Here is a 12,199-nt window from a genome sequence, read left to right as displayed (position 1 = left end):
ATAGTCTTCAAAGACTATAGGGTAGATAACTTAGATAGGAGGTAAATAGGCAGAGGAATCAGTCTTTATATATAGTTAAGAGACTAGATAAGAAGACATATAGGGTAGGCAAAGTAAGAAGGAGGATAGATAAGGTTGATAAGAAGAAACCAGCTTCTTATTAGTATTATATTGGTTGTATATGTTAAAGATCTAAGGAACTAATTCTAAGAGAGGGCTTATAGCTTATATAGAGGATTGCTCGGAATCTATTAGCCCGATTCGGATAAAAGTTATATCGTCAGATAGCCCGAATTCCGGGCTTTAAAACGCAGTTAGTTTTACTAGTAACGGATAACTAGAAGCCGAGTTATAGCATAATAGAGATTAAAACCTATAGGGTTTTAAACTAGGATATTTAAAACCAGATAGGAAATACCCTATAGAGGGACACGGATTTAACGGCATTAACGGGCTTTTAATAAAGTCCTAAGTCCGAGATCACGTGACCTTCCTAAAAGGGAAATAAGCCCAGAAAGGGCAATATTAATACTCCCTTATATCTTGCTTATCTAAGCAGATATATCTTAGGTAAGCAGTCTATAGAAAAGCGCATAAGCTAAAGTATAGGGTAATAAAATCCTAGGCTTATATCTTATAAGCTTATTTTTCTAGAATTTTATTTATAAAAGACCTTTTTAGTATAAGGACTTTTACATAATATAACTTAGTTATATTTAATACCTTTAAATATATTACTAGATATAATTTATATTACCTATTTAAGACTATATAATATAATCTAAACCCTATTAAAATTACTATTAAAATTACCGACCGCCGCTACGAGACCCACCCAGCCACTAACCTACCCTACAGCTAACCGACCCGAGCCCGAGGCCCGCTCCCACCGAGGGAGCGCACTAATAATAACCCAGTCCATATTATATACTTTAGGTCATATAACCGACTACTAACCGAGATAATTACCTAATCTATGCTATAAGGCAGGGCCTAGCGAGGCATATATATAACTAGAGGAAATTAGGGTTATATAATTAATCACGTGATAGGTCACGAGATAGTATAAACCTTACTAAATTAAGTTACCTTAATTAAGCCTAGCCGGCGAGGGGTTTTAGAGCTAATTAGAGGAAATAATTTAATTCTAACCGAGGTTTTTTATCTTCCTAGATAAGTAATTTTCCTTAATATAATAATAGCGCCTTATTATTAAAATTACTAAGATATTAATTAAGATAATATAATCCCTACTCTAAGGTAATAATATACTAAATTATAAATAATATAATCTAATATTAATATAAACCTATATAATTAGTTTATCCCTTAGAGACCTTATAATTATTATAATAGTAATAATAGCATAAACTTAATTATAAAAAGGAGCATAGCCTAAGGCCTTTTATTAAAGTATCTAAGTAATTAATTTAAATTCTTTTAACTTAAATAAAAGCTAAGTAAGTTAAATAACCTTGGATCTTAATAATAGGCCTCTTAATTAATTAAAAAAAATAATTTAAGATATATTATTTTTCTAGGTAGCTTAATTCTAGGAGAAATTATTATTTATAATATCTAATATAGCTTAGATAATATTATCCCTTAAAAAAAATAATTAAAATATATTTAAGGCAATTAAAAAAAAATAAAAATAAAAAAATTCTAAATAAAGCTTTAAAGAAATTAAATAATAAAAAAGGTATTTTAAAATATTTTATATTAATACTATATAACGTACTTGATAAGCAAGTATCTCATGCAAGCAAGTGTCTCAAAAATCCTAACCCTTAAAATAGAAATCGCAATAAAAACACCACAAACCATTTAATCAATTAAAGCTACTCACTATACTCTTCCCCAGACGTCTTAATCACTACCTAATAGGTCCTTGCATTATGCCCGGGCTTGCCGCAAACACCATAGCGCCGAATACCCGGTCCGACCGACCTCGCTCGACCACCACTCCTCGACGATTCGGCCACTACCTGCGCATCTATATCCATTTGATCAATTGCTTGCCTTCCTTCCTCTACCGTCATTACTCCTCTTTTCTGCAGTCTAGTCCTTTTTGCCCTCCGGCGCCGGCTTAATATCTTATTCGCCTCTCGAAGGTCTTTGTTCTCAGCGGTCAATAAGGCAACCCGATGCATAACAGCCTTTGTCCCCTTCGCAAGACTCTGAAGAGCCTCTAAAATTAACTCTAGGGAGCTACTCTGGTGCCTTCTAATTCGTCTTTCGAGGTATTCAGACTAAGATCTAGCCTTAAGCATGGTCTTTGGGGTCTTTGAAGCCCAAGGGGTCGACGGTTCAGCTGCCTCCTCAACCGGCATTGGCGTCCGTAGCTACACATTAAGCTTCGAGATCACATTTTCCGGGTCCAGAGGAACAAGCCCGGCTCCTTTGAATATACCCCTGATATTTCTTTCCGTCATAGTAGCCTCGTGTGCGGCGTAGAAGGCCAGAAAGAACTCGGTCTTTGAAACGTAGGTAATAGAGCATCTAATCAAACGCTCTATTTCTCGACTATAAGCCTTCTTCAGCATACTAAAGCACCCAACGTCAAGGGGCTAGAGTAGATGAGATAAATGAGGTGGCATATAAAGCCGGATAATCTTCTTCTCCTCGCAATATCTCTCGAATTCGATAGAGTAGTGGCTTTCATGGCCATCAAGGATCAAAAGACAATAGCGACTATTTGATCGCTTGGCTATACACCGGTCAAAGTGCTTTAGCCACTCGAGACCGGTCTCGTTATCGGTCCAGCCATTTTAGGTCGTTGCAATAGCCCAATCGCCCGGGAGGTTACTATCCCGGTACCAGTTAGCGAGGTGGTATTGGCCCGCACCGATAATAAACGGCTAGATCGCCCAGCCTTCCGCATTAATCGCCTAAATAACCATAATCCATTCCCGGTTTCCAGGCTACACTGATTTCGGCTTTAAACGCCTTTCTACACCTATGACAACCATTCCGCTTACAATCATACCCATAAGAAAGCCAGTCTCGTCAAAGTTATAGATATCATCTAATCAGATGCCATACTTCGCGATTATATTCGCCACAAGCCGAAACCAATCGCGGATAATAGTTAGATCTTCGCACTTAGCTCTCTAGTAGTCATATTTACGAAAGAAACGCGTCTTAAGGTCTAGGTGCCGCTTAACGAAGTTATAAGCCCAACGCGTGCCAACTAGTAGCGCGTCGCGGTCAGCAAGCAATTAATCAGCCATTTCTTTCACACCACGTAGCCGTGGGGGAAATCCTCGCGAATCTAGGTCAAGAATAAAGTAAATAAGGATCTACTCCTCTAGATCAGATAGCCGACGTGATTTCTAGATAGTATCGCGTCGAGATTAGATGCCCTTCTGCCGGCGGCCAAGGGTCTTCCAGGAGACTATGTATATGCTTGCGGCGCGCCAAAGACTTAAACTCGGGTTGTTTTAAAGGGCATGAAGAGCAAGAAGCATTCTAGCTTCATAATTAGACTATGACATGCTGGGTGGTTAGGAATCAATTGATCAAATGGTAATAATAAAAGTTGAGGGATTTTTGAGACACTTACTTGCATGAGACACTTGCTTATCAAGTACGTTAATTATATTATATATATTATTATTAAAATATTATTAAAATATTAAATTTTATATAATTCTTAATATAATAAATATTTTCTTATAAAAAAATCTTTTTTTTAAATAAAGTATTATATAAATAAAATTAGGTATTTTATATAGGGAAATTTATTATTTATTTATTAATAGGTAGGTATTACCGGTAGGTAGGTATTATATGGTAGTGATAAGTTCGTGGGATACTTTAAATATGGTTACCTGAGCTCTCTGGATTGTCTCTTCTCGTCGACCTATTACCTTGTATCTCTAACACCTGGCTGTAACGAATGCGACCATTCGAAGTTAGTGCCGCGAAGCAGGAGGAAAGAAAGATAATTTAAAAGAATTACCCAAGCAGTCTGACCGGTATATAGAGCTATCCTTGGAGCGATACGGTTTCAATAACCCACGTAACCTAGCCGAACCATCCCCGCCTCATTCAATCCCAAGGCGAATATAGCCCTCGCCCTCTCTGGTCTAACCTCCTAGCAGTACTGCCCTCCATCCGGATCCTGCGTGATAAAGCCAGAAACTCCAAACCTATCCCGCTTCTTCATGTTCTTGTCCAAGAAGGTAAAGGGCGCAGGGCCTCCCATCTGCGGGTTGTTCGCATTCAACAAGACTTGGAAACCCTTGCTGCGTCTCAGATCGTACTTGAGCTTCACGCCGGTCGGCAGGTTGGGGCTGCTGTACAGAGTGCAGGATCTCTTGCCGCCATCTCGTTTTGGGTCGAAGATGTTCTTCCACACCCAGTTGGTGCAAGTGTTCGGCCGCTCTAGGCACTTTGCGGCGCAGTCACAGGCATTTTTGACTCTGGGGAAAAAGAGGTGTTGCTCCGTGACGACGCCGGTCATGTCGATGCCCTGGTAGTAACGGACACAGCCACCTTCGTTGTTTGGGGCCTGCAGCTTCGGAAAGCGGGTCTTGGTGATCTGTCCCTTGCAGATCGCCCAGTCGGAGTAGCGATTGAAGTCCGGGAAGATGTCTGCGCTATCTTTACCTTTGCCGTGGCTGCCACTGCCCTGAGGTTCAGCCAGGGCAGGGGAGACGAGGAGGAGAACGAGGGCAGTGAGAGAGAAGTGCATATTGGCGAGTGGTGAGTGGGCCAGTGTAACGAACTGTGTAGTTGGTTGTGCCTTATGGTTTGGGCAAGTGATGTATGTAAATAGACGGTAGTGAATTTTGGAGTCAAGATGAGTAGGGGTTGACAAGAGGGTACGTTATGTCTTGACATTTCGAGGCCGGATTTATATATTGATCGATCTGAACTGATGACTTGGTTTGGCAGGCCATAGCCCCGGGTACTGGTTGCAGTGTGCTATGATTCTATTGGCGCAGATATCTCTAGATCCAGGTGGACTGGTTCTGACTTCACTATGATGGCAGGAAGGGAAGCCTTTCAAGCATGTGGCGTACTATTTTTTGTCGCTTTGATGTCTGGCTTGCGTACACGGCCCTCGAACTACCGACACTCAGGCCCTTGAGATTTACCCGGCAGTTATATTTTTAAAAAAGCTTACAGCTCCTCCTTGCAAGAGTATGCAACATGTTGAGAAGTCGCCAATTGGACCTACGTCATGTCAGCGACGAAATGATTCACGCCGTGAGGGGTTGCTCGGAAACCGAAAGATGCAGAGAGAAACCCAATGCTACGTCGTCAGCAACTAAATTCTTACTCAAGGGCAGCCAACAATAACAGCCAATGCATGATGGGAGAATCAAAAGTACACCGTCGTGCTTAACCGCTAGTTTTAGTAATTTTTGACCAGCTACGGCGAGCTGATGCTCCCAGAGAGTGCCACGCGGAGGGTTTACTCACTCTCTTAGTATTCTAGTGCTGAGTTGTTTAAGTCTTATTATAATAGAAGCAGGCGACAATAACCTTGGACACCAGTGACCGTCGATAGTATTATTGTCACGGGCCAGGGCCCATATCCTTGCGGCTGTGCCGCAAGACGTACTGAGCTCGTGCGCGCCAGGGATGGGAAATTGTCCCACAGCTCAGGGGCACTTGAGAACTTCTTTCTTTCTTCCTCATCTTTGATATAAATAGCATCCTAGACTAGATAGCTGGAATACAGTTACTAGAGGCCCTTCACAGTTATTAAAAGGTTTCGTAACCACAATTTAGCGTACAGCCACTGAGCAAACGTACACGCCATGCAGCTGGGAACCTCTCCCGCTTCCCCGGCTTTGCTTCCTAAGCAGCATTGCCAGCTTAACTAGAGGCCGGGTTGGGTTTTAGGTTGCGGGTTATTACGGAAAGTTTAACGAAGAAGGCCTGCCGAGTTTGGCGTCTAATTTTAGAGGCGTTGGTGCCGCGATGTTAGTTGCGGCGATGAACGAGATAGATGCAGGATAAGAAGGCAGCGTGGGAAACTCCGCTGCGTACATGAGATACGTGAAAAGTTTTGCTTGGTTAGATCTATCAGAAAGCACGTGTGGCACCAAGATGACTACAATTGTGTTGTTGTTCTTGTTGAGTTCAATCTGACTGTCTGAGGTCATCGTCACTTATGATATACGTAGCTCCCCCTCCTTCTTACCTAATTAGGCTAATTTCCTTCTTTGGGTTCTATGTGAGCTTATTGCGTATAGGGCCTAATTTAATAATAATAACATACATATATAGCGAGCCGGATAGCAAGCGAACCAGATACTTTTCTTAACCTCTAAGATAGAAATTACTATAAAAATATTATATATTATTTAATTAATTAAAATTATTTACTATATTCTTCCCTAGCTATCTTAATTACTACCTAATAGGTCCTTATATTATAGTCGGACTTACTATAAATACTATAATACCGAACTCTTAGTCGTATTAACCTCCCTTAACTACTACTCCGTAATAATTCGGCTATTACCTATATATTAATATCTATCTAATTAATTACTTACCTTCCTTTCTCTATTATTATTACCCCTCTTTTCTATAGTTAGGTTCTTTTTGCCCTCTAGCGCTAGCTTAATATCTTATTTACCTATTTAAATTCTTTAACCTTAGCCTTAAGTAAAATAACCTTATATATAACTATCTTTATTCCCTTAGAAGAAGACTATATAGCTTCTAGAATTAACTCTAGGGAGCTACTTTTATATCTTATAACTTACCTCTCGAGGTAATTTAATTAAAATTAAGCCTTAAGTATTATAGCCTAATATATCCCCTATTATATATTATTTTTATTCCTTATATTTTCCCTTCTTAATATACTAACTATAAAAGACCTTACTTCTATAAGTATAAGGCCCTTACTTAGACCTTACTTCTATAAGTACGAGGCCCTTACTTAGACCTTACTTCTATAAATATAAGGCCCCTTATATATATATAATACTTATTATACCTTAAATAAATACTTAGCCCTTAAGCTATTAATAGATTTTAATTATTTTTAAGACCTTCTTAACCTATTACTAAGATATAACCGCCTATTATATAATAATATCGAGATTCTTTATTAATAGTAAACCTAATATATTTAGTTTATTCCCTTAGAAAACTCTAGATATTATATATTAATAGCTTCTTATTTAATATATTTCTATATTATATTATATAATACCTCTATTATTAAATAATATATCTTTTAATAAATAGAATACTTTATTTATTAGATCTTCTACTAGAGAACTATTATCTTATAATAAGATATTACTAAGTATTACTAAACTTATAGCTAAAATCTAATAGCTTAGAGGTATAATTAATTAACTTTAAGGTTAAGTATAGAATTAACTTATAATATTTACTTAGTAATATTATAATAAAAATCTAAGAGAAATTATTAAACCTATAATATCTAAATTATTTATAGGATAAGCCTATAATATTATATCTTTCTTTATTAAGATAAAGGGGTATTTTAGGCTTTTTCCCTAATATATTAATATTAATATAAAGAAGGTATTTTTTATTATATCTCTTCTTTATAGAATTATTAAAATATAATTTAAATCTAACATATATGATAAGCATGCGACGCATCCAAGTATGCGACGCACTTTTCCCTCCTATACCTAACCTTCTACTTGATTAATTGATTCCATAACCACTAACTATGTCAGACCTAAATATAGAGGCTAGAACCCTTCTTGCCCTTCAGGCCCTTCAAAATGACCCAAAGCTAAGCGTCCGACGCGCTGCAAAGATCTATAAGGTCTCTGAGCTAAGGCTACGTCGTCGTAGACAAGGCATTTAATCGCGATGCGATTGGATCCTAAAGTCACGCCGACTATCTAATCTAGAGGAATAGATCCTAATTTAGTTTATTCTTAACCTGGATTCGCGAGGATTTCCCCCGCGACTGCGTTTTATTAAAGAAATAGCTAATCGACTGCTCGCCGACCGCGATGCGCTACCTATCGGTAAGCGCTAGGCTTATAACTTCGTTACGCGATACTAAGAGCTTAAGACGCGTTTTTTTCGTAAATACGACTACTAGAGAGCTAAGTGCGAAGATCTAACTATTATTCGCAATTAGTTTAGGCTCGTAGCGAATATAATCGCGAAGTATAGCATCCGATTAGATAATATCTAGAACTTTGATAAGATTAGCTTTATAATAGGTATAATTTAGAGCGGAATGGTCGTCATAGGCATAGATAGGCGTGGAAAGCTAAAATTAGTATAGCCTAGAAACCGGGAATAGATTACGGTTATTTAGGCGATTAATGCGGAAGGCTAGGCGATCTAGCCGTTTATTATCGGTGCGGGCTAATATTACCTCGCCAATTAGTACTAAGAAAGTAACCTCCCGGGCGATTAGGCTATTGCAATAAGCTAAAATGGTTGGACCGATAATAATATCGGTCTCGAGTGGCTAAAGCACTTCGACCGGTATATAAGCAACCGATTAGTTAGTTCCTATTATCTTCTGATCCTCGATAGCCACGAAAGTCACTACTCCGTCGACTTTAAGAGATATTATAAGGAAAAGAAGATTATTACGCTTTATATGCCGGCTCATTCGTCTTATCTACTTTAGCCTCTTAACGTCGGGTACTTTAATCTGCTTAAGTAGGCTTATAGTCGAGAAATAAAGCATTTGATTAGATGCTCTATAACCCATATTTCTAAGACCGAGTTCTTTCTAGCCTTCTACGCCGCGCATTAGGCTACTATGATAGAAAGAAACATCAGGTTAGCCTTTAGAGGAGCCGGGCTTATTCCTCTTGACCTAGAAAGTATGGTCTTAAAGCTTGATGTGCAGCTACGGACTCTAATGCCTACCGAGGAGGTAATTAGCCCTATGACCCCTTGGGTCTCAAAGACCCCAAAGACCGTGCTTAAGGCTAGGTCTTAGTCTAAATACCTCGAAAGACGAATTAGGAGGCATCATAGTAGCTCTCCTGAGTTAATTATTAAGGCTATGAAGTCTCTTAAGAAAGGGATAAAGGCAGTTATGCATAAGGTTGCCTTACTAGTTGCCGAAAACTAAGACCTTCGGCAGGCAAATAAGATACTAAGCCGGCGCCATAGGGCAAAAAGGACCCGACTATAGAAAGGAGGGGTAATAATAGTAGATTAAGCAAGGCAAGTAATTAATTAGATGGATATAGATACGCAGGTAATTGCGGAATCGTCGAGAAGTGGTGGTCGAGGAAGGTCAGTTAGACCGGGCGTTCGGCGATATAGTATATACGGCAAGCCCGGGCATAATGCAAGGACGTATCAGGTAGTGATTGAGACGTCTGGGGAAGAGTATAGTAAGTAGTTTTAATTAATCAATTAATTTATTGCGTTTTTATTATAGTTTAAATGCTATAGGGTAGTAACAAGTGCGTCGCATACTTGGATGCGTCGCATGCTTATCATGTACGTTATCTAAAGAGACTTCTTAGAAAATAAAGATAAATCTAATTAAGATTAAGAAATTACTAATATCTTTATTAATTAAAATAACTTTAAAATAGCTATTAAAGAAATATTTAGAATTATTAATAAGGAATAATAAATTACTACTAAGCTTTATAACTTAACTTAAAATAAGTTATATATTACTTATTTTATAATTTTCTAATAATTTATATCTAAGGTTAAATAAGATAATAAAGCCCTTATAGAGATTTATTATTAAGGACTTAAAGAAAAAATTAAAGATAAATTATATAAAGTAAATAAATTTAATAACCTTAATTAATATATTAAAATAGCTATTAAAATTAATAAATAATAATATAAATAATATTAAGAGAAAATAGCCTAGAGAAATAAAGGCTATGCCTTTTAATTTAATCCCTATTACCTTAATAAAAATAATAAATAAAACTAGGGATAAAGGAATAATAATAATAAAAATAAAGGAAATACCTTATATAATACCTAACTAAGACCTATAGATATTAGGAATATCTAATAAGATAAATCTTATATTACCTATTATAATTATAGGAAGAAAAGATATTATAAGAGTAATTATTTATCCCTTATTATAGCTAGAGGAGGATAAAAACCTCGCTAAGACTAATAAATTAATAGGGTTACTTAGTAAAATAATAAAAATAAATTTACCCTTATATTATCTTATAATTTACTATAAAGTAATAAAGGTAAATAAATTATTACTATAATAAGATATATTAAAGGAATAATTAAAATAGATATACCTATAGATCTTTACCTTAAGGATAATAAAGATATTATATTTTATATTAATAACTTAGAACCCTAAATAATAGCCTAATAAAAAGAATAATATTAACCCTCGGTTTAGAAGGAAAGATTTATTAAATAAGCCTAATAATTATTAGATTAATTCCCTATATAATATATTTATTAATAGAATTACCCCTATAATAATCTATATAATAAAATATATATAATTAGATATTTTTTATATCCCTTAATTAGATATTATAAGAAGATATTAAATTTATTAATCTTAAATAAGTTCTTATTTAAGAATATCTAAGGTATAATAAAGAGATTACTTAAGTTCTTAATAATAAATTATTAAATAAAAGATATATTTAATAAACCTTAAATTAATATACTAAGATCTATAAGAACCTTAATCTTATATCTAAGTTTTTAATAATTTTAATAAAAAAGGAATAAAAAATAATAGAGATATAATAAATACCCCTTTTTATAAATAATAATTATAAATAAATATAATTAAGTTACCTTAATTATTATAAGATATTATAAATTAATTATATTTATTATAATTATAAAGAATATCTTAAAGAAAAATAATAATATAATATTTTTCCCTAGTATATATATAATAAATTAATTTAAAACTCTTATTAGGCTCTTAATATAAAACCTTACTTATATATTAAAAAGATAAAATATTATATTATCTTATTATAATATATATATAAACCTAAAGAATATTATAATATATACCCTTAAGTAATTAAAGGATACCTATTATTATTATATATTAAGTATATATATAATAAGATTATTATATTCTATATATAATAAAATAATAAAGACTTATAAATATAAGAAATTATATTATAAATCTTATAAGAATTAATAAAATAAAATAAAAATAAAAATAATATATTATTAAAAAATTCTAAATATTATTTATAGAAGAGCTATAAGTAAGTAAAGAGCCTAAGGTAATTAATTAACCTCTTAAAAGAGCTCTATATATTATAAATAATATAATTAAATAAAGCCTTATATTAAAAATATAACTTAAAGGTAAATAACTTACTATATTAATAGACTATAATATTAAAGGTAATTATATAGACCCTAAAAAGGTTAATAGCCTTTAATTATATTAAAAATATAAAAATTAACCCTATTAAGTATAAAATCTCTTAGGAATATTCTTTAAGTATAATAAAAAATAAATTAAATAAAAGATTAATTACCTTAAAGTCTTAATATATAAAAAGAACTAAGGGATTAATTTTAATATTATTCTTATTTAAGGTTATAACTTAATATTAGGCTTTCCTTAGTTAAAATATTATAACCCTATTATTAATTAGAAAATTACCTAGGTATATCTTAATAATAACTCTTTAATAAAAGATAATAATAAAGAGAATTCTTAAATTTTAATTAAATAATAAAATAATAAAATATAATATAATATATAGCTATTATTACCCCCGAAGGAAATATAATATTTATATATATAAGGCTATATATAATAATAATAATAAATAATAAATTACCTAAGATATTAATTATAATAACTTAATAAAGACCTATAAAATATAAAAAACTACTAAGATAAAAAACTTAAAAAATAACTTAGGAATATATTTAAAAAATATAAAATCTATAGGAAATTATTTTAAGAAGAATTTAATATTAAATTATTATAATATATAAACTAAGACCTTAAGATTATCCTTAAAGATAAAACCTTACCTAAGTTCTTTCTTATTTATAACCTAATATAAACTAAGTTTAATATACTTAAAGAATAATTATAAGATATATTATAAAAGAGATATATTTAAACTTTAAAATCTTTAATTAAATACCTTATTATATTTATTCTTAAATTAAACTTAAATAAATTATAATTAATTATAAATTATAAATAGCTTAATATAATTATATTAAAAAATTAAATATTATTATTATTTATTATAAA

The 12,199-nt window shown here is 33.4% G+C and overlaps 1 protein-coding gene across 1 annotated transcript; it reads right to left on the bottom strand.

Annotated features, from left to right (window-relative positions):
* Positions 1-4,099: 4,099 nt before the first annotated feature.
* Positions 4,100-4,699, bottom strand: NECHADRAFT_123060 (uncharacterized protein; the record flags this gene model as incomplete). The annotated part of the gene is made up of 1 exon (XM_003039059.1): positions 4,100-4,699. The coding sequence occupies one exon, from the start codon at positions 4,697-4,699 to the stop codon at positions 4,100-4,102; it is 600 nt and encodes a 199-aa protein (XP_003039105.1).
* Between the last annotated feature and the right edge of the window lie 7,500 nt (positions 4,700-12,199).

The sequence above is a fragment of the Fusarium vanettenii genome (genome assembly GCF_000151355.1).
Source record: "Fusarium vanettenii 77-13-4 unplaced genomic scaffold NECHAsca_192_unmapped, whole genome shotgun sequence".
NCBI classification, from domain to species: domain Eukaryota; kingdom Fungi; phylum Ascomycota; class Sordariomycetes; order Hypocreales; family Nectriaceae; genus Fusarium; species Fusarium vanettenii.
The sequence above is the reverse complement of the archived record's forward strand: the minus strand, read 5'-3'. Positions and strand labels throughout refer to the sequence as shown.